The 21,912-nt window shown below is 38.7% G+C and overlaps 1 protein-coding gene across 2 annotated transcripts in view; it reads left to right on the top strand.

The window, feature by feature from the left end:
• Positions 1 to 21,912, top strand: part of rasgrf2a (Ras protein-specific guanine nucleotide-releasing factor 2a) — a 39,328-nt gene that overhangs the window by 1,003 nt on the left and 16,413 nt on the right. For both annotated transcript variants that reach the window (XM_053411089.1, XM_053411088.1), the window contains exons 2-6: positions 19,615 to 19,721; positions 20,576 to 20,723; positions 21,008 to 21,097; positions 21,179 to 21,432; positions 21,543 to 21,622. In XM_053411089.1, coding sequence (XP_053267064.1) covers positions 19,615 to 19,721; positions 20,576 to 20,723; positions 21,008 to 21,097; positions 21,179 to 21,432; positions 21,543 to 21,622 — 679 coding nt within the window. The remainder of the gene's footprint in view (positions 1 to 19,614; positions 19,722 to 20,575; positions 20,724 to 21,007; positions 21,098 to 21,178; positions 21,433 to 21,542; positions 21,623 to 21,912) is intronic.

Here is a 21,912-nt window from a genome sequence, read left to right as displayed (position 1 = left end):
ATCTTAGAATAAGCCTAATTCTAACCCTTAACCAAGTCTTAACCCTCAAACAGCCCATTCAAAGTTGGTCTGAAAGTTGGGATCGGCCAAAATGTCCTCCTCACTTTCACAAACGGTCCTCACTCTGCATGTTGTAGGCTCAAACTGGTCTTCATAAAGATATCTGTAAATACACACACACGGCCAACTGAGGACATCATATAGTTTACATTGATTTCTTTACCCTCACCTCAACTATTTTCCAAACTCTTACCCTTACCACCCAACCCTTCACATAAACAGTTAACAGACAACACACATGTATCAATGAATATACACAGGTTGGCAACAATTCATTGGCTTCAAAAATAAGTTTGGATGTTTTCAGTAAATATATGAAAATCTTAGCCAAGGTCTGAAATGAACCAGATTTATGAACTGAACCCAAATAGTTCATAAGTTTGAATATAACATTTTTTATCTGCAAAGAAACTAGTATAATAAACAGAAAACAACCAAAAGTGCAGTAAAAGGTCTAATATTTCCCACTGAAATGAAGTGAAATAACTTTACTATGTATCAAGCTACTATTTGATATTTGAGTATTTATGTTCCGTTTTCTGTATGTGTGACCAAACCATCTCATGTAGGGCTGCAACTCATGATTTATTTTATTGTCATTAGTCTTCCGATTATTTTCTTAATGAATGAATGAATAAATCAGGTCTCTTAAATTACACAATCTAGAGAAAAATGACATCGCAAGTTAGACCCCTAGTTTACATCTTCAATGTAGATCAACAAATATTTATAAATACCAAGTAACTTTCAGTCCAGTGCTTATTCAACCAAAATGTTCAGTTTTGAGCAGCTTCTCAGTCTTCACCGTTCATCCTCCTGCATGTTTTTGTCCTTTCTGTCCTCCCCTCCTACATGTGAAACTACTGTAGAACTGAAACAATAAGTTGACCTATTGATTAGTCCATTGAAAGAATATGAACAGACAGCTATCTTAATAGTTTCATCCTGATCCTAAAAGTGACTTTTTTAACACAAGAGGATTTTCAGTATTGGATTTTGTTAATTTTTTTTATGTTGTGCTTTGGAAACGTTTGAAGTTTTTACAAGAAGAAAAAAAAACCTATTTATTTGCATCTACGAGTGAATGAGCACTGACTTTGTTTCACTTTGCTGAGAAACTTCACCTTCTATTATAAACGTCCATGTTTTACAGTAGAAGATGAGTTTCTTCTCTGCCGTCTGTTTGTGTGGAAATTAACACAAGCTCCCAGAGAACGTGATGAGCTCGGCATAAAAAGCCTGGAACTAGTTATAACTTCACTGTATACAGATTTCGTGCTAATGGAAATAGTTGTTCTGCAGGAGCTATAGAATCATAATGCTAATTTTAAATGACCCATATTTGTGTTATTGCTGCTGCTGCTGGATATGAAGATGTGTCTCTTCCCATCAGCAGCTGGCAGAATGCAGATTCTTATTAAATAAGCTTGTGTTCTCTGAGGGTAAAAAACCTAATTTCCTTCCACTCAAGTGACTCCATGGTTCTGTTCAGATGCAGTTTGTTTCAATTATTTATTATTTTTAGATAAGAGCTGGATTACATGAGTCAAATCTAATCTGATCATTACAAAGGTAATCTGTCACGCCTTGTTAGATACATGCTGCCTGTGACATTCTGACCCAGTCGTGACTTCACATGCTGCGTTGATGGGGCAAAATGAGCAGACATGCTTTAGTGGGGTGGAAATCTACTGAGCCGCCCTTATGATGGCTGTGGTTCAGGATGGAAGCTCAGGTGGACACTTCACATGTTCATGGTTTACATCTTTCTCTCTGATATCACCAAGCACTTTTATATTATTCTTTTCCTTGTGAAATGTATCCAGATCTGACTACTAAACAGTTATCATTATTATTATTTACTGGTGCTGCTAATTACATAATTACATGATTCACTGCTATTTGAAACCAGCACAAAACCAATCCACCCATCTCCTGTTGCCACGTTCTCTTTCTACCCCTTGTTCTGCTGTTTGCTCACCACATTAATGCATAGACAGAGTTTAATGAACCTGTTGTATAGTTATCCCTATGATCCCCATGTGATTTATCTTGTTAACCCAATGCATATAGTGTATAACTGAAATCAAGACAAAAGAAAGACTTTAAGTCGTATGCAAAAAAACTTTTATCAAGCCCCTGCAAATAATGAGTAAATCAAATGTTCAGAGGATCAAAGAATAAAAGCAGCTTAGGATCTGTAATAGATGCAGGTGTTGTCAGTGGAGAGGGAACAGAGGAAATCAGTTGATCTATTTCCAGATCTTGCTGCAGTATAAAGCCAGAGGTTTAAAAAGTACTGAAATATTGTACTCAAGTAAAATTTTACTTAAGTACAAGTAAAAGTACTCATTTAAAAATCTTCTCAAGTTAAAGTAAAAAGTAGTTCATTTAAATTGTACTTTAAGTACAAGTTACTTAGTTACTTCCAACAACTTGATGGGGGCCGCTCCTATTCAGTGCAAAAAAGGACAAAGGGTCATAGATCCAATCCAAAAACAGTTATTTTAAATTAAAGGAGAATCTTTACAAATATAAGTGCAATGACATTAAACATGTCAAACATTAAACATTTAACATGTAAACACAACATTTAACTTTTTGGGAGGTTCATGTCTTGACATGACTAAAGCTAAAATAAAATGTTAAAATGCTGCCGTCCCACTTTATATTTAAACTTTTGGTTCAACTTTGGTCCACCTTTAGAGCACTAGTCTACAAACTTCTTGTTGAGTTTGAGCATTATATAGCTGTTGCCTCTTTTGCGTTTGAAGGCAAACTGCTTGCTGAGATGTGTCCGCAATATCATCCTTCTCTAGCTCTCGTGACTCGGCACTGGCGGCTTGCATCGACTCCATCATCCACTGTATGCAGCATCTACCACCAGTGTTGTGCAAGTTCACACCTCTCATGAACTAGTTCAAAGTTCAGTTCATACAAGTAAACATGAATAGTTCACGTTCATAGTTCACCATTTAAATTCTGAACTAATTCATAGTTCAGTTCATTTCATAGTTTTAAGGTGGAAAGTGAGAATGAAAGATTTAACTTGTTTTGACGAGTGTCGGGCCCTTCTCGCGGATCACCTCAGAGAGCGGATCACCTCGGAGGGGGTCCCCCACGCGACGGAGGGTTCCCCCAGCGGGCGCCTCGGCTGGCGCCTAGCATCTGACTTAGAACTGGTGCGGACCCGGGGAATCCGACGGTTTAATTAAAACAAAGCATCGCGAAGGCCCACGGTGGATGTTGACGCAATGTGATTTCTGCCCAGTGCTCTGAATGTCAAAGTGAAGAAATTCAATGAAGCGCGGGTAAACGACGGGAGTAACTGTTGGCACTGAGAACAGGTCAATCTGAGGAGGGCTGTCTTAGACAGGGTAAAAAGGTGCTGTTTTAAATTTTCCTTGTGGTATTTGACCAAAATATGTTGCAGACATTTCATTAAGACCCCAAGGAACCATATCGACTTGTGGTAAAATGGGCATTATATGTCTCCGTTAAATAAAGTTTAGTTAAATCAAAGATTGTTTCATAAATCTGATTCAATTTGTGCTCATTAAAAGATAAGAGTAATAAAGGGCTGAAATAATTTAAAATGGTGCTTTTTAATACATTTAGAAACTATATTACTAATTTTATGTATTATATGTACTGTGATAGGCCATAGAGTGTCATTTTGTTACATTTTGGTTGGTGGTGTGCCCCAGTATTTTGTAAATGTAAAAAATGTGCCGCGGCTCAAAAAAGGTTGAAAATCACTGCCTTAAAGGACCCATCGTATGCCCATTTTACCACAGTTGATATGGTTCCTTGGGGTCTTAATGAAATGTCTGTAACGTATTTTGGTCAAAATACCACAAGGATCATTTAAAACAGTACTCTTTTTACCCTGTCTAAAACAGCCCTCCTCAGATTGACCTGTTTTGAGTGCCCCGCCCCCCTCTCAGCAGCATCCTTCCACACTGTTGAGTCAACGTTCAGAGGTGTCCCGGGGTCTCCGCCTCGACGATCAGCACGTTTATGCATTTAAAAAATGGGTGATTTAAAAAAAGCTAGCTGTTAGCTACTAAGCAGCTAACAGCTAGCTTTTTTACATTAACATAAATGCAAAGTGGTTATTATATTCAAATCAATGAAATAGAGTTTCGTCATATACTAGAGATCACTCTACCATGTTGTGTTGTGTGAATCCTGTTGAACACATGTGTTGCATGCAGACAGGACATACATCTTTCATTCACATTTAAACAGAACTGTTTATGGATGCCGTCCTCTAGAGCAGTGGTTCTCAACCTTTTTTCAGTGACATACCCCCTTTGAAAAAAAAATTCTGCCGAGTACCCCTAACCAGCGCAAAGCATTTTTGGTTGAAAGAAAGATGTAATGTGATTTATTAATCCTTGTAACAAGACACATTCAAATTTAAAACTCCATCAATGTCCATAACATTGCTCATTTGTAGTGGTCTCTCTTGAACTATTTGGAAATAAAAATATATAAAAATAACTAAAGACTTTTATTATTATCTCAATATAAATAAAGATTTGTGCACATCAAAATAATTATCAACTTAAAGTGACCTCTTTTGGGATCATAATAAAGATATGTTCTCAAGCTGAACTCATGAACTTAATTATAGCTAAACACTTCTTCCCAAAAAATAAATCATTAACTTAGTTTTAAATAAAAGATTAGCTCAAACATATTTTTTAAATATTTATCATCTTAAAATATCTTCTTTAAGGATCGAAAATAATACTGACAGGTAGCTTGTTTCCGTTTGCTTCTGGGAGGCTTTTCGCATCGCGTCTTGAGATGACTGAATTCAGAAAGTTTCCTCTTAAAAAACTCAGGTGGCTTAGCAACATGACTTTCATGTTTTGTCTGGAGATACCGCTGAAGATGTGGTGGCTTAATGCCACTGTTGGCTAATCTCTCCCCACAGAAAGAAAAAAAAGTGTAAATAACCCAATCTATGTTATTGTTAATATTGTTGTTAAGTGTCTTTCTGTTATTTTATCGTGAAATATTTGCTCGCTTTAAGGTCAAACAATTTCATTTCTGTTTTTGTATTACATGCTTTTATTTTGAAAGGGTACCGGTAGAGACGCGGACTTCTTCTTATGAATCATTAACTTCACAACGGAAAACTTTTACGTTTTAGCGACCCTCCGAAGAGGCACAAGCTCTCACGGTGTTGTTTAGGGAAGGCTCTCTGCTCTGGTTTCGCCTTCTTTGGCGCTTGTCCCTCCGTGTTTCAGCAGCATTGCTGCTGCACTTCAACTCGACTCCATTGTTGAAGTTTTCAAGGCGGCAGTGATGACAGGTGATGACAGGTGGCGTGTGCCAGGTTGGGTCAAACCATCGGTATGGGGGAGACTCTGGACACTGGAGGATAATGAAATTGAAAAGCCTACTGAATATAAAATTTAGTTCATGAACTTACAATTATATTTTATTGAATATTTGTTAAATAACAATTTTTCAAGGATTTTTTAATGGATGCTAATTTTAAATATATCTATATATAAAAAAATCTCAAGTACCCCCTGGAGTACCTTCAAGTACCCCCAGAGGTACGCGTACCCTCATTTGAGAACCACTGGTCTAGAGGTTTAAAGAAATAATCTAAAATGACATTTGGAGAGTGTGCTTTCCAGCCTTTTTCACCATAATACCAGATACAGAGAATGTATCATGGACTTTTAGAAGTGAGTTCTTGTACCTTTCCTTTGTTTAGTTATCAGCAATTATAACTAATGAATCATCCTTTCATGCTCTCGAGTCATCTCTGTCTCTCTTACAGTTGTAAGAACTGTCTTAAAACAAGGGAAATATAGTTTGCCAATAAAAGTAACTGTTTTGAAAAGAAAAAACTTTGAGAAATGACTGTAGCCTTAAGGAAAGAAGGTGAATGAAGCTGTAGTAGAGTCAAATCCCATTCAACTGTAAAAAATAAGTTGATATCCTAAACAGATGCCGTTATAATACACCTTTTTCACAGCGGCCATTTTGATAGCCTTGATTAATGTTTCATACACCATCGGTTACACCAGTGTTAATAGAAACATTAATCAAGTCTCTATCTAAATTAGGGATGGGCATAATTAATCGACGATCGATTAATTGATCATTAAGAATTTCGTCGATGACATTATTTTTTTATCGATGAAAACTATTGCATGTTCCCTATGTGGCAGGAGGTCGGAATATCCGAGTTGCCCTGAACGCTGGAGGAAGCAGCCCGGAGCTAGCTCCGCTACTCGGCTTCATGTCCGCACACGGTCCATCAGTCCACGCGGAGGGGAACCCGGACAGACCCGGGTCTGGGTGAGGGGTTCCGGGAGTGAAAGCATGACAACAACCGGACTGAGAGGTCGAAAACCGTCAAATCGAGCTAGCTCTCAGCGGCTAGCTGCTCTCTCATCAGGGATTAAGAGTACAGCAGCGCATATTTTCAAGTGTAACCATTGAACTGATCCCATTTAACTGCCGAAAGAGTTGTTCATCTTGTAATAAAGACCTCAATGAGGAAACACGCTGTGTTTTTCCTATTTGCACTGCATTTTAATATAGCCTAGGGGTGTCCAAACTACGGCCCGCGGGCCATCTGCGGCCCGCCATCCATTTTAAATTGGCCCGCCTCAAAAAATAAATAAAATAAAATTTTAAAATTTTAAAAAAATAAATAAAAAAATAATAATATATATATTTTTTAAACTAACAATTTAGTAGCACTGAAATGGCAGTTACTTATAGCACTATGTAGTTTTGCTCTATTTTCGAAGAAATTGTACTTTCTTGATTCTTGTTGTTCTGGGTTTTTACCCTCGAGTAGGGGAGAGCGGGGTAATATGAGACATTTTTTACATTTGCTCCCCTCTAGGCAAGCTAAAATCATATATCAGTAAAATTTACACTTTTCCTATTAATTCAGGATGTTTCCTAGCAATGGAAATGATCAGAATGTCTTCAGGACAAAGGGCAGTGAAAATATGATTGTTTGTAAAAAAGTGGTCTTGTGTCTCACTTTACCCCAGCTTAGGGGTAAAGTGAGACAGACCAGAGAAATCAAGGGGGTAAAGTGATCCACTTACCTTTTCCACTTTAAAACTACCATAACAACACATGTTGTAATAGGTCAATTAAGCACATTTATGATTATTATGATTCATGTGATCTCTTGCATACCCTAGCTTGCCTGCACATTGTTTCTCTGTCCAATTGGCAGGTAGAGGGATATTGTTTTTCTCTGTGTATTCAAATGCCAGTTCACGGCACTTAACTGGAGTAAGGCCATGGAACTGGTCAGCTAGTTGTTTCAAGTGTTTGGCCAGCTCCTCCATCTCATCTGTGAATATTCTCTTTGCCTCAGCTACTGCACCCCAGGCTACTGATTTTACTTTCCCTTTCTCTTTTTTCTTTATGAATCTTTTGAGGGTTGTCTTATCAATATTTCTATCCCTTCCAGTTTTTCTTAAGGACTTCTTTCCTTGCATGACCTCAGCGGCTGCACTCTCAATCTCTGGGAGGGGTGTTTGGCCCCAGGTTGTCTTCCTGGTGTAGTTTCTTTGCATGATGGCTTTTCTACAATGTTTAAGGCATTAAAAATAAAACATGTTTAATGTAATATTACACTAAAATATGGTTAAGACTAAACTTAACTTGTGCTACATGTCTCACTTTACCCCACAGCCAACATTTTAGAAAAAACATCTCTTAGCAATTCAGGCTAATCTTCAGCTAGCATCAATCACATGGTTTTATATGTTGGAAGTTCACCAACATGTATGATATAAGTTTTTCTACCTGAATCAATTTGTTTTGACACAACAGTTGATGCAAGAAAATTTATTTCATTTTTGTGAAAAAACATTCTAACCACAGCATCAGCACCAACTTCTCCTTCATGGCAAGGGTGGAATGGGAGGGGCTTGAAAACATAATGATCACATGACCACAAATGTGTTCCGTTGCCTAGATACAGGGGGTGTCTCACATTACCCCACTCTCTCCTTCCCTTGAATGCACTGATTGCAAATCGCTTTGGATAAAAGCGTCAGCTAAATTAATTGTAATGTAATGGACTAAGGCCCACTGTATTGTACTTCTCAGTTTTGACACTAGGTGGCGCCACGCCCCCCGCCCTAAGCTACGCGATTGAGGCGCACTGTCAACAGTGCAGGGCAGGGGGGCCCTGGAGCAGAAAAAAGTTTGGACACCCCTGGCCTATAAATAGTGGATTTTAATATAAAAATATTCATGATTAATCGAAAATCGATCGTTAATTCTACGACGATCGATTTAAGACAATTTAATTGAATGCCCATCCCTAATCTATATAGAGCACAACTTTAAGTTTTGTTTGTTTTATTGAAGGAATATGATGAATGACGTGGTCAGTAATGATTATTTTCATTATCGATTATTCTGACTATTGAAATGAATCATTTCAGCTTATTGAGCTAAAAAACTTCATATAGTGTTGAAAAGTTACTTTCCAAGAGCATAAGGGAGGTTCACAGGTTGTTGGATTTCTCCAACCAATAATCCCCTAAATACTGCACCTCATGATACTTGTTTTTATCAGCTAAGCTGTTAATTACTTCCCTTATTTATCTGTCCATTAGGTCAGAGAGCGATGAAAAATAGCATCACTCTTTTCGAGAGCTGGAGTTGACATCAACACTTATTCTTCAAATCGACAATTCAAAACCCAAAGATACTCAGTTACCACTACGACCAAGAAAAGCAACACATTATTCCAGAATCTGATTATTTAGAAGCTGAAATTGGCATTTGTTACTGAAATGCTTGAATTAGTATTTTGCCTGCACTTCCATGTGACACTTTTAAAGTATAGTTTAAGTAAACAAAATAGTAACTTCCTCCACAGTTCAAATTAGATGGGCGTTTTGTCAAGTGCATGTGTCTGCCAAAGCTAACACACTACCTTGCAAGGTTGAAGAAAGTGAAAGATAATTCCAGGATCCACCTCATCCAGGGTAAAGCAGTTTCTGAATAATCCTGTTCACAGACAAACATTCGACATGAAAAGTCCCCATTGCGGGACTAATAAAGGACCTCTTAATCTTAATCTTTTTAATGTAATATCGTTGGCCAAGGTAATAATCACAATTAGTAGTTTGAACATCTGTCTCGTGGTTCTTGATGTATGAAGAAGCAGTGGTCTGTCACTGTGCAGCTGAGAGAAAGCACATGAAACAGCCAGGCTAAAGGTGACAAGGTTCACAACACAAACAGTTGTTGTTTGATCTCAACCTAATGAGGCTACTCTGTGGTTGTTGTCTACAGGTTAGATCTAAGGCTGAGCTTCAATGGAGCAACATTAAAGTCGGACTGATGTAGCAGCAGTCTGTTGTCTCCATGACTGAGTCTGGTCATGATAATCTGGTTAATTAACATGACTCTGATCAGTAGGTTGATCTCTATATGCTAAATGTGCCCTTATGTTTTGTGTTCCTGTCAGAAAATGTAATGATGAAAAAACAGCTCATGTTCTTAAATTAGATTTGATCATTTTATGTGCACCAACACCTCTTCAATACTTCAAAAACTGGTCATGGCAGCAAATATTAACCAAATAATTTAAACATAAAGAATGTTCCTCTTCAAGGTTAACAAATTCGGTGCATCTCTACATCTTGAGTATTACATTCTCCCAAATCTACAATTCAGTAACTCACATTTAATCTAAATATCAAGTAATTTCTTTTTGGTAAAAATATGGTGACTATTTTAATACAATATGGCTTAGACTGCTATGCCAGAGGTTTTCAAACTCAGGGTTCTTCTCACCAAGGGTGTGAAGATGTGAGGCAACGATACACGTGCTACACGCTAAGCTAGACTATACAAGTTTTGAAAAAATGTAAGCAGGTTTCGGCTGTAGCAGTTTTTTGAAACATTTAATTTTGTTATCACTATTTTTGGAGTTATCAATGTGATTAGGGAGATTGAAGATACTAAGTGAATGTGTTGTGTAGTTGAGATACTTCTGGTTGTAGAATTGTGAAAACCATGGAGTTGAATTTTAGGAAGGATTTGTAGACCTTGGGAAAAGACACAATGTTTCTTTTGCATTGTAATATTTCATGTAAGAAGTACATTTCACCACTGCACTGGTTATTTTAATGTCTTATTTGTTAATATGGGCTCTGAATCACATACACACATTTGTCATAGTAATGCACAGGTCGTTACTTACACAGACATTTATGTGGTGTTGTTACCTGGTGAGCACAATGTTGGTACCCTGAATTGGATTAGTCTAAGATGGAGGGAATTGGCTGAAATGTGAAATTACAGCAGACTTCCCTGGTGTGATTACTGTCTAATGACCTGGAAACATGGTGAACCAGACTAAATGCTGATCTCATTGAAGATCAGGCCTGAGATTATTGTTTTTCTGCACCAGTCTGTAACTCTCTGGTTGTTTCAGAAAACAAAAACTCATTGTTAAACATTGTTAAATCTCACTATTCCAGTGTGATGATATGGCAGTGATGTTGAGGGTAAAGACACTGCCACTACATTGTTGTTTAGATCTGCACAAGACGGAATATTTCCGGAAAAACAACTTCTATTCAGACTACTGAAAATTCACTTTTCACCTGCCTAAATACATTGTCTTCAAGTGGTCTGGATCCCTGCTGCTGGACTGTCCAGGTCCCACAGGTCTTCTCATGTCACACCCATCTTAGCATCCTTACACTGGTTTCCTGTCCCATTCAGGATTATTCTTATGATATTTGTTTTCACATATAGAGCACTGCATGATCAGACGGCTGCTTACAATGCTAACCTGCTCCATCCATCCAGCCCAAGTAGGTCACTGAGGCCGTCTGACCAGGGATTACAGGTCATTGAAGCTACAAACACTTTAATCCACAATTGGAATCCATGTGTTTTTGTTGCATACATTTATTGTGTATACTACTTTTGCTGTTATTTAATTTATATAACAACTGAATGATCCTTTAAAAGCTTGTGGATACGATAACTGGACTTTTGTGAAAAAAGGTTACACGCTGAACAGCGACACTGCAGGTAGTCAGGATAAGAAATACTCTGGATTATGTGAGAAACTCCGAAAATCTTCAACAATCACCACAGTCCGGTGTTTTTTTCCAACCCAGAAGCACACTTAAGGCTGGTCTGCACTACTACAAATATCTACACGTACACCCCCCTCTTTCTAAGAATCTTCTCAGACACTTTTCTGCAAGGTTAAACTTCACAGAAACACAGTTATGAAATATTTTCAGTAGTAATTTATTGACCCATTTGAATATGAATTCCCATTAAGATGACTCATATGTCTGTAAGTTGTGTAAATGTCACACCTTAACAAGCAGTTATTGACTTTAGACACCGCTGAGCCACAGAACAACTATGAAACATGTTTTAATATTTGTTAGCAAACAGATACCTGTTTAAACATCCAGCTGACAGAGAACAACATGAGCATCAAAGTCCTGTTTCAGGCAATGAAAGAATTAATATTGACTCTTGCTTTCACACTGCTGTGAAAACACGTCACATTCTTCCTGAACTGTCTTCTGAATGCTCCCCTTCGTTCCCCAGTTACACACTGGTTTAGTCTTTCTGCTGATGTCAATTAAACGGTAAACGCTAAATGCTCTGTATTTATATAGAGCTTTCCTAGTCTTTATGACCACTCGAAGCGCTAAAATTTCTTGCCATTTGTTGTTAAGCAGGTGGACCCAAGATGCAGAGGTAGAGTTTTAAAGAAAAAGTGTCCTTTAAATGGGAAAATGTCTAACAGAGAAAACAACAAACTGAGAGATCTCAAAAAGTCCCAACTGAAAAAACCAAGAGCACACAGGGGAAAACACCAGGAACTTACTAGAGACGGATATGAAGCAGAGGATGACAGGCACAGGAGACGGGGCATTTAACGGCAACGACCCGACTAGGGGAAGCACAGAGATTTATATACACAAGGAAGGCAGGGGCAATTGAATACAGGTGGAACACATGAGGACTGGTGCAGACAATCACAAAGACAGAAAGTGAAGAAAGAAACACACAAGGAGCAGAAATTACAAAATAAAACAGGAAACAGAACATAGGCAATGGGAAAACATGAGACACAGAAACAACTCATATACAAACATAAACACAGGGATAATCATGAACCACAAGGAGGTAATGATCAAACTGAAACACTCTTCATATAGAGGCGAAATAAACAGTCAGATGACAAAACCATGAGAGGTTTTCTTTCAGCAAAACTAAAAAAATGTATCTACTATGATGATAAAATAAACTAATGGGGTTATGGAAGTTTCCTGGAAGTTGGTGAAAGGAGAGCTCAGGCAGCAGCTGATGTCTTATGCAGAAGATTTTAATTTAGACTTGATGCATCAAGCAAACCAGAGGGTGGAACAATATACAAACGCTAACAGAGTAACATGAGCAATTGTCAGCCCCAAGTCTGAAGATGTCTCCCACAGCATCCCAGTATATCTTCCTCTACTTGCGTCACCCATTTTAACAGCACATCAATGTGGGCTAAAGCTGCTGTCACTCTCTATGTTACATGTACGTGTTCACATCCATTGGATTGTTAAGCCTAAAGTATGCATTCCTAAATCACACTGTTTCCTACTGATATAATGCAGAAAAGAGTTGTTTCCTCTCTGTCTTGGGCATCTGAATAAGATAGTCCATGAGTGTAGACAGTGACACTACAATGTACTGCTTGTTGGCCCTTTGTCTATAACCTGACCTTGGGTACTGCTGTGAGAGAAGGGAGAATCTGTGGAATCAGACAGACTGAAGCGAAACTGTCAATTCCTCACTATATTATTCGTACATGCAACATTAATTTTACACACACTCATCTGATTGTTGTTGATTCAGAATAAATGAATCTCAGCTGGTATATTTGTTTTAAAGGGTCAGATCAAACGTGGTGATTTTCCCCTCTGCCCACCGCTGCTTTATGCTGCTCACCCATGCACCACCTGACTGAAGTGTTTTCATAGTGATGATGCTTGATTAGTTGAAGTGGTTTATGTCCTGTGACACATTCAGCAAGTTGCACTTGGTAGAAACACAGAGATGTGAAGTAAAGGGAGACATTTGAAAGTGTTAGTAAATGTAGAAACAGTAGAAACAGTCAGTGATGAAGATGAGGAAGACTGTGGTGGTGGTTATCAGATTTAAGATTGATAATACAAAGCAGAAACAAATGTGGACAGTTTTTCAGTAACAGTTGCAATCAGAAATATTCAACCCCCTCACCTAAAAAGACATTATAGTGATATGGATGACAGATAATGACAAAAAAACTCATTAAACAACAATGATATTTATTGATACATATTTGAGTTAATTTGACAACAGAAGATGACTTAACTTTGAAGTTCAAATGAAAAATGTAACTCTTTTAACACATGGGCATGTTCTTTTAACACATGGGCATCTAACAAACGTTTTCGGTAAGTGCGGACAAGCTTCTTAAGGCCGAATTATAGTCGGGTTGTACGCACGCACGCATGCATGCAAGACACGCAACACGCCCCTTTCGTGCCTTCTGGCGGCTTGCGTGCGTCCGCCAATTTTTCTAACTATACGACAAAGCGACGCGAGCCTCACGCAGCCCGCAAGGCTTGTGATTGGTCGGCTAATTACATCCCGTCCGGAGTCTAGTTTCCGGTTTCATGCCCCACAATACACAGAAATCACAGAAGATTTAGAAGAATGAATATGGACCAAATAGAAGAGCACTTGGCAGAAGAGATCCGAAAGTATGACCACTTGTATAACCCGTCACTGACTGGCCGACTTGTCCGCCAGAAATAGGCTATGAGGAGCCGAAGTGGCGATCTAAATAAACAGTCGACGAAGAAGAAGACGTCTCTTCTTTGTGTGTTTTGTCTTCGACAAACAACGTTACTCCGCCTAGTGTTCTGGCGGTGAATTGCGTTGCAACACGCGCAACACGCTAGTGAAGCATAAACCAAAACGAGTCCGTCGATGCAACTGCGTGGCCTTCCGTGGTTGCAGTCGCAGGACTATAATTCGGCCTTAACACCTCTCGATCAGAATCTTTGCCCGTTTTTCACGTCCAAAAGCCTGTAGCTCAGTGATGTTTGATGACTTCTGTGCTGCAACTGCCTTCTTTAAATCCCAAGATTTTCAATCAGATTTAAATCTGGTGACTGTGAATGCCACTCCAGGACGTGCAAGGATATTTTTCTCAACCAAGCTTTGCTTGACTTGGAGGTTTTGCTTTGGATCATTGTCTTTCTGGAAAGTCCAATGATCGCCAAGGTTTAATTTGTCAACAAAAGGCTTCACATTCCTCTTTAAAATGGCCTGGTATTTCTGAGAATCCATGATGCCAGGTACACGATCAAGATTGCCAGTTCCTGTCGCAGAAAAACAGCCCAACATCATCAATGACCCACCATCAGGCTTGACCTTCGGGATGGTATTCTTATGGTCATAAGCTGCCCTTTCACATGCCAGACATACCGCTGGTCTATATGTCCAAATAGTTCCAGTTTGGTTTCATCAGTCCATAGAACTGTCACCTAAAACTCAGTCGTCATATCCAAATTCCTCGTGGCATATTCTAGTCGACTTTGGTTGTTCCTTGTGGTCAAGAGCTGAGTGTGTCTTGGAGTCCAGCCATGAAGTCCTTGTTTATTCAGTGCATGTCTTATAGTTGCCACTGAAGCACTTGTACCAGCCTTCATCAGGTCATCCTGTAGGTGTCTTGTAGTCACACAGGGGTTTCTCTGAGTTGTTCTGACTAAGCTGCTGAGGGCCCTTGATGAAATATTTGGCTTTCTTCCAAGGCCAGGCAGGTTTGAAGCTGCTCCATAAGTTTTAAACTTCCTTATAATGCTCCCAATGGTGTCTCTTGGAATATACATTTTTGGGAAATCTTCTTCTACCCAAGGCCTTTCAGGTGTGATGAAATAATCTCCTCTCTCAGCTTTTGTGGCAGCTCATTTGTCTTTCCCATGATTGCAAATCACCTTGAATACATTCAAGGGTGGGATTTATATATGCATCACAGCTGAGGCAAATGAAGGATCATTATAGAGTTCCCAAAGGCTTAGTTATGTTTCAACTCTACTTTAGGCCATAAAAACTGTCAGACAGTTTTTTTAAAACAACAATATTATATAGGGGTTGAATAATTGTGACATGGCTATCTTAACAACATTTACTGTTACACACAAAAATACTATATCATGCATTTTCTGTGTTGATTTTATGTTTCACTCAACTCATAAATAAGTCATCCGCAGAAGAATCTTGCTCTTTGAAAAAGCTGTAATTGATAAATTCTTAAAATCTTTGGGGGGTTGAATATTTCTGATTGCAACTGTATATGTGGTCGTATGCACAAGTGTCTGTGTTTTGCTCTCACGGTAGAGATACGAGAATGAGTTGTGTTGCATTTAACACATGTAAATCCAGAAGAAGAATGTGTGAAGGTCGAGGCAGGAATCTGTTATTGACTGTGAACATGTGACTGTGTTTGTGTTCGTGAGTTTGTATCTAACATGTGGCTGTGCTCCGGGAAGCTTCTGCACTGGACTAAGAATAGCATCCTTGCTGGTCCTTTTGCCTGCAGTCACTGTCTGAACATCAAGTCAACACAACTGCACTTCACACACACAAACTAATACACACTGCTGGTACCTGTGCTATTTCTAGCCCACCTTGTATACTGGAATGAATCCATCTTTCTCTTTGTGCAATACATGTGGACAACTCATCAGTTTTACTTTTGTCTAAGCTGTGTCCTGAAGGAAGTGGTTGTAGTTGTTGGGACCAAATGATGATGTCCATAAGTCAAAAACAATTACAAACAGCATTTATAGCCATAAGTGTAACAAAAGACAAAACATAATAGTTAAAAATAAAATATAACTATTCAAATAATCTACAATAATCAACAATCTTCAGATTTTCTTCCCTTTAGATTATCAACAGCATAATTTGCAGCAGGTGAAGTTACAGAATTACAGCAAACATTACGACGTAAACATGACTCAAATTAACATTAACTACACTACTACTATATTTGTTGCAAAATAACGGAGCAAATCGAAACAAAATTCATATATTTCCTGATCACAACCAAACAAAAAAAGTTTTTATTTTTGGATATTTAGCCTTACCTCTGAGTTTAAAACCCACATTAAAAATGCACATCAAAAACAGAGAGATGGAAACTAAATGACAATTTAAATTTGGAGAAAAATTTGTGCCAGCTCAAGAGGTAAAAAAAATATACCTTCAGTGTGGTTAAACATATATTTGTTGCATATTTTATCAGTCGTACAACTGAGCGAGTCCATGTTGTCTGAGAGAGTTCCATCCCAGGACATCAGATCTTGTCCTCTGTGCTCTCTTTACGTGAAGAGGAGGTGAAGCGTGTAATTCAAACACAGTACCGTCGTCCTGATTATACTCAGCATCACATTTTGTGTGAGGCTGAGTCTTCCCCAGTGAGAGCTGGTCTGTGCACGCCAGACAAATGAACTGATTTGTGACACTGGACATAGTGATGACTTGTGCAGGCCAGGGCAAGGCTTAAAGCTCCCTCTGTCTGTCTCCCTCTCATTGTTATGTTATCCTCTAGCTTAAATCAGGCCTGTGGCTGGGGAAGCCGCATTAGCAATGCAAGGAGCTGTACAAGCCTTGATGGTTATGTAAACCCTCCCTCCCTTCCCCCCACCGCACAAACACACGCACACAAACACACACACACACACACACACACACACATGCACATGCACAAACAAGCCCTTAAGCTTCTCTCTGGTCCATAGCTGGCACACGCTAGGAAGTCTCTCTTACCCGCTTACCGTTACATCATTACTATACAGGCCTAGATTTCTCCATGTGGCAGTGTCACAGCAAAGTGAGTCGTCAGATGTTATAATATCATTGAAAAAAAACATATGCAGCACTCTGACGATTTTGGTTTTGACAGAAAGATGGACACAGACAGTTCTCCTGTGCAAACTCTCTGGCAACTTTTAAAAAGAGGCATATTTACATTGTATGTGTGTCATATGCAACCCCCACCCCCCCCCCCCCCCCCACACACACACACCCCCCCCCACACACACCCCTTTAAGTAAATGTAATATTTGGATCAATGTTTATCCTCCGTACTTGTCAGTCTGCAGTGGACTGGGTCTGCTCTGTTTTTTTCAAATATGTTTCTAGCATTGTTATATCATTACTTACGCTCTTAATTCATAATTAGGCTTATTTAGATAATTAGACAAGATGTCAAATATATGAGATTAATGCTGCAACTTTAATGATTATTATTTGATTATTATCTTTAATATGCACTGATTGATTTTCTCCATCTATGTCCAAGGTGTTGACTACAGATGTAGTTTTCTTTGTTCAAACACAAATATATTCACTTAGCTATCATATATGACACAAAAAAGTATCAAGTCTTCATATCTAAGAAGCTTTAATGGAAAATGTATTACTTTTTAAATTTCAAAATAGTTATTTTATTGTTGATCTATTAATAGACCAGTCATTGCAGCTCTAGTACATTATATACACTGTTTTATTTATATTTAAAGCTGCTACATGTAGGTTTTGGCTTCCCAGCTAATGTTAACATTAACAGCTGTTTACATAATGATCTATCAGTAAGGATCTGGCTGAATTCCAGTATCAAACCATGTTTCTTTATTCACCAAGTTCACTTTCTGATAGTGAGTCACTGTAGCTCAGAGCACATATTAGAATGATTAATTATTAGACTCTGTATCCTGACAAGAAACCATATTTAATAAAAAAAAATATTTTCTAGACCAGGCAAAAATAATTAAAGACAACAACGTTGTTCTTCCTGATTCAGATATATATATCAAGACATATATGAACAGATAAAATATGTTTGCTTTACGTTTTTGTTATATTTTCAATATCTCAGTTGTATGTATGTCTTTAGATTCTGGTGATGTTACACCTTATTTCCATTAGCATTAGTTCAGCTCTAAATTATGTCAAATATGTGGCTTAATGGTACAGAGTCATAAAACATTTTCTAAAGGGTAATGGTGTCATACATAAACTACATTAATAACTTATATCTATCATATTGAAAAAGAAAGTAGCCTCCAAACACTATGTATAATATGCTATGTTAAATTGTATGTCATGCAGCAGTCATAGTTAATGTTTTATGAAATAAACAATACACAGTTCTCCTGAAATCGCTTGAATACACAATTACATGAAACATTTTGTTTTGCCACCGCCTTTGGAATGTGTTCATGCATAAACACATGGAAATCCAAAGTCTGCATGTTCAGGTTTACATAAACACACATGTACTTTCTAAATTATGTATACGCTGATGTAAGAAAAACTGGAGGTTCACATCTTGTGCATATTTAACTATTACCACACGTCTACGTACAACATACATACGACATGTTGTGAAATATACTCACATCCTCACACAGATCCTTGCTGGTGCTGTGTGGAAAGGTTCATTGATCAGTGGTCGCATATAGAGGCCTAAGTTACAAATCTCTTTGTTGAGTTAAACACTTCTGACTATGTCGTTACGGTTTCCTTAGGTAAATACATTCAACAGTAAATGATTGCATCATCATTTACACTGCTGCAATGTCTGCAGACTGTTTTAATGTCAGTGGTGTGTTCAGTCTGGTGAAGAGGTTCAGTACAAAACCAGGCCTGTGCTGTTTGTATTGTCAGTAAAGTTCATAAATAAACATGCCCACCCATGGGACACTCGGGCCGTGGCTGCATTACTTCAGGTGCTCTGCATTGTGCATTGTCCCATCAAGAGGAGTTTGGAGTTAATGTCGATGATGCAGATGTTGATGAGATAAAAGCGACAGATGTGTTTTTACTGAGTGTCTGAGATGTAAAGTGCATTCAAAATGTACGACTGATTAATAACATTCTATATGAAGTGGTGTGTGTTTCCGCTGTTTCATTGTTGTATCGATACATGAATCGTCACCAGCTGTGTTTTGGGTTGTCCCAAACTTTTGCATTGATATCATTTCAAAATTATTAACTGTCAGCATAATCTCTCAGTCATCACCTGTGCTCTTAAACTAGTTATTTTTCTTTAACAACTAGTTAAAGTAAACTGACAAAGAAAAGATCTTAATTACTGAAGCAGATATTTGTCTGAATAATATTTTTTTCAAAGTCAGGGTTGACCTCAGAGCATGTTTATGTAAATCAAAAATATACAAGTAATGAAAATATCACAAATGTGGGGAAATAAAAGACAGATTATAGGGTCAATTACTCAACATAAAGTGTGCATCACTGTAGATTAACTGCGTATAGACCTGCTCCAGCTCTATCAACTCCGACAGTTAAAATCCACATACATATTAATGCATCAGTTATGTAATAATAGAACTGTTATGGCCATTTTGAGTGCTTTTGCTTTTTGCTGAAAACAGTTGAGGACCTTTCTTTAGTAAAATATGGAATGTACTTTATCTCCTGCAGCACTACTTCCTGGTCATCTTCGGCCACGATGGACAGAAACCTTTGGAGCTGCGGACAGAGGAAGAGTCGGACTGCAATGAGTGGGTGGAGTGCATCCAGCAGGCCAGGTAGATTCTGTTTACCTGGCAGTGCAGTACTTTCACTCAAGTACTGCGATACTTCTCAGTATTCCACAGAGCTACATTTGTCAGGCATATTTGATTTGCAGACTTTATATTAAAAATGACATGATAAGATTCTAAAGCAGATTGAGATTCCTCCAGTGAATCTCAAACTACTCAGACTATTTGGAGACACTCCAAGGTTCATTCACATTCATGGTTCAATAGTTTTAATTATCAATAATCATACACAAAATGTTTTTTAGGCCTCTGCGCCGGCAACCGTTGCGACTATGGCTTCATGTTTTCAGGGGCTGTTACTTTCATGCTCGTGTCCTACATGTTAAACATACACACATTTTTATACTTGTTTGGTTGTTAAGTAACTTGCTGGAGACTCAAACTAGTCGTTCTGCTTTTTGTGCTTTTGACACATCTGCGGTGTATGTGTATGTTTGTGTATATGTGTGTGTGCATGTGTGTGTTTGTGTGTTTGTGTACACATGGACGTGTTCTGCTCGCAGCGGTTCACATTTAGGTCACACTGGTGCTGTATTGCTACACTGATTACATCACACAGACTTGATCTCGCCACTCGACCTCCATTTCTCTCCACTCTCCTCTCTGGGGCTGTTTCCTATTTTTATCTTAAAATTCAGTAGAAAACATCATGCACCTCAAACCGCCGGCCTGTTTTTGCAAGATGACATGTTTCTGTGTGCACATACACTTTTTTTGTACTCCTGTCCAGATGAACTACCCTGTATTCTCAGATTAGTCGAGCATGTTATATTATACTGAATGCTTCACCCACATGTCATGAATCGCTGTGCCTTTCTTTTTCCCCATGTAACCTTCAGTTACTCTGACATCATCATTGAGCGTGAGATTCTCATGCAGAAGTACATCCACCTGGTCCAGATCATGGAGACTGAGAAGATCTCAGCCAATCAGCTTCGCACTCAGCTGGAGGACCAGGACACTGAGATAGAGAGGCTTAAAGCTGAGGTATGCATGACCGCATCCGCATCTGCATGCGCATGCGTACATAAATACACCTACTGCCGTGCAAATGTGCATGTGCACGTGCACTTAGAGTGCATGCAAATGCATCTGGCATGATGGGAGAACACTTGAGTTTAGAGTACATGTTTCTCTTAAATGAAAGCACAGCAGGGCACCATTACTTCCTTATCATGCAATGAGATATTTGTTGTTTTGAACCTCTAAAGTGCTGTCATGAATATTTGATCCCTTGTGCCGGTAAATTCACATGGAGACTGTTATGCCAGATTGTAGTGTTGAACAAAACCAAGGAAAGGATTCGGCCTTACCAGAACAACCAAGAGGAGGAAGACCCCGATATTAAAAAGATCAAAAAGGTAAAGTTGTTGATAGTCGCACATTAACAAGTAGAGAATCAAGAACAGTGAGAGACACCTTGTTGTTCTGTGGCTGTCCAGGTGCAAAGTTTCATGCGTGGCTGGTTGTGCCGGAGAAAGTGGAAGATCATTGTCCAGGACTACATCTGCTCCCCTCACGCCGAGAGCATGAGGAAGAGGAACCAGATTGTCTTCAACATGGTGGAGGCAGAGACAGAGTACGTCCACCAGCTGTCCATCCTGGTGAACTGCTTCCTCAGGCCACTCCGCATGGCTGCCAGCTCCAAGAAACCTCCCATCAATCATGACAACGTCAGCACCATCTTTCTCAACAGGTGCAGCCATCTTCTTTTTATTTTGTTTACCAGTCAAGTATTTTAACTTTCAGGTTGAGGCCAAACAGAATCATACTCAGAGTGATTGAAGACTGTTTCTCCTTCTCTAGTGAGACCATCATGTTTCTGCATGAAATCTTCCACCAAGGTCTAAATGCTCGGATTGCCAACTGGCCAACGCTAGTTTTGGGTGAGTAGCTTCATGGAACTTAAAGTTAGGTCTCTTTATATAGGGGGTTTGTTTTAGCCCATTAATTACAATTTGCTTGTGCGTTACATCAGTCCAAAACGATTTTAGATTGATCTCCTGCCTGAATTTCCTCCTGAAATTCACCCCATCTACTCAGTCAGCAATATATACCATCATGCATTGTGCTTGTGGCGGAGAGAAGAGAGGAGCAAGAACATCAGGAACGGCCCCACCTGTTGTTTAAATGTAAATAGAAGCAGAGAAGTGCATCACAGGCTAAGGGTTAAATG

This window comes from Pleuronectes platessa, chromosome 19, assembly GCF_947347685.1.
Source record: "Pleuronectes platessa chromosome 19, fPlePla1.1, whole genome shotgun sequence".
NCBI classification, from domain to species: Eukaryota; Metazoa; Chordata; class Actinopteri; order Pleuronectiformes; family Pleuronectidae; genus Pleuronectes; species Pleuronectes platessa.
The sequence above is the reverse complement of the archived record's forward strand: the minus strand, read 5'-3'. Positions and strand labels throughout refer to the sequence as shown.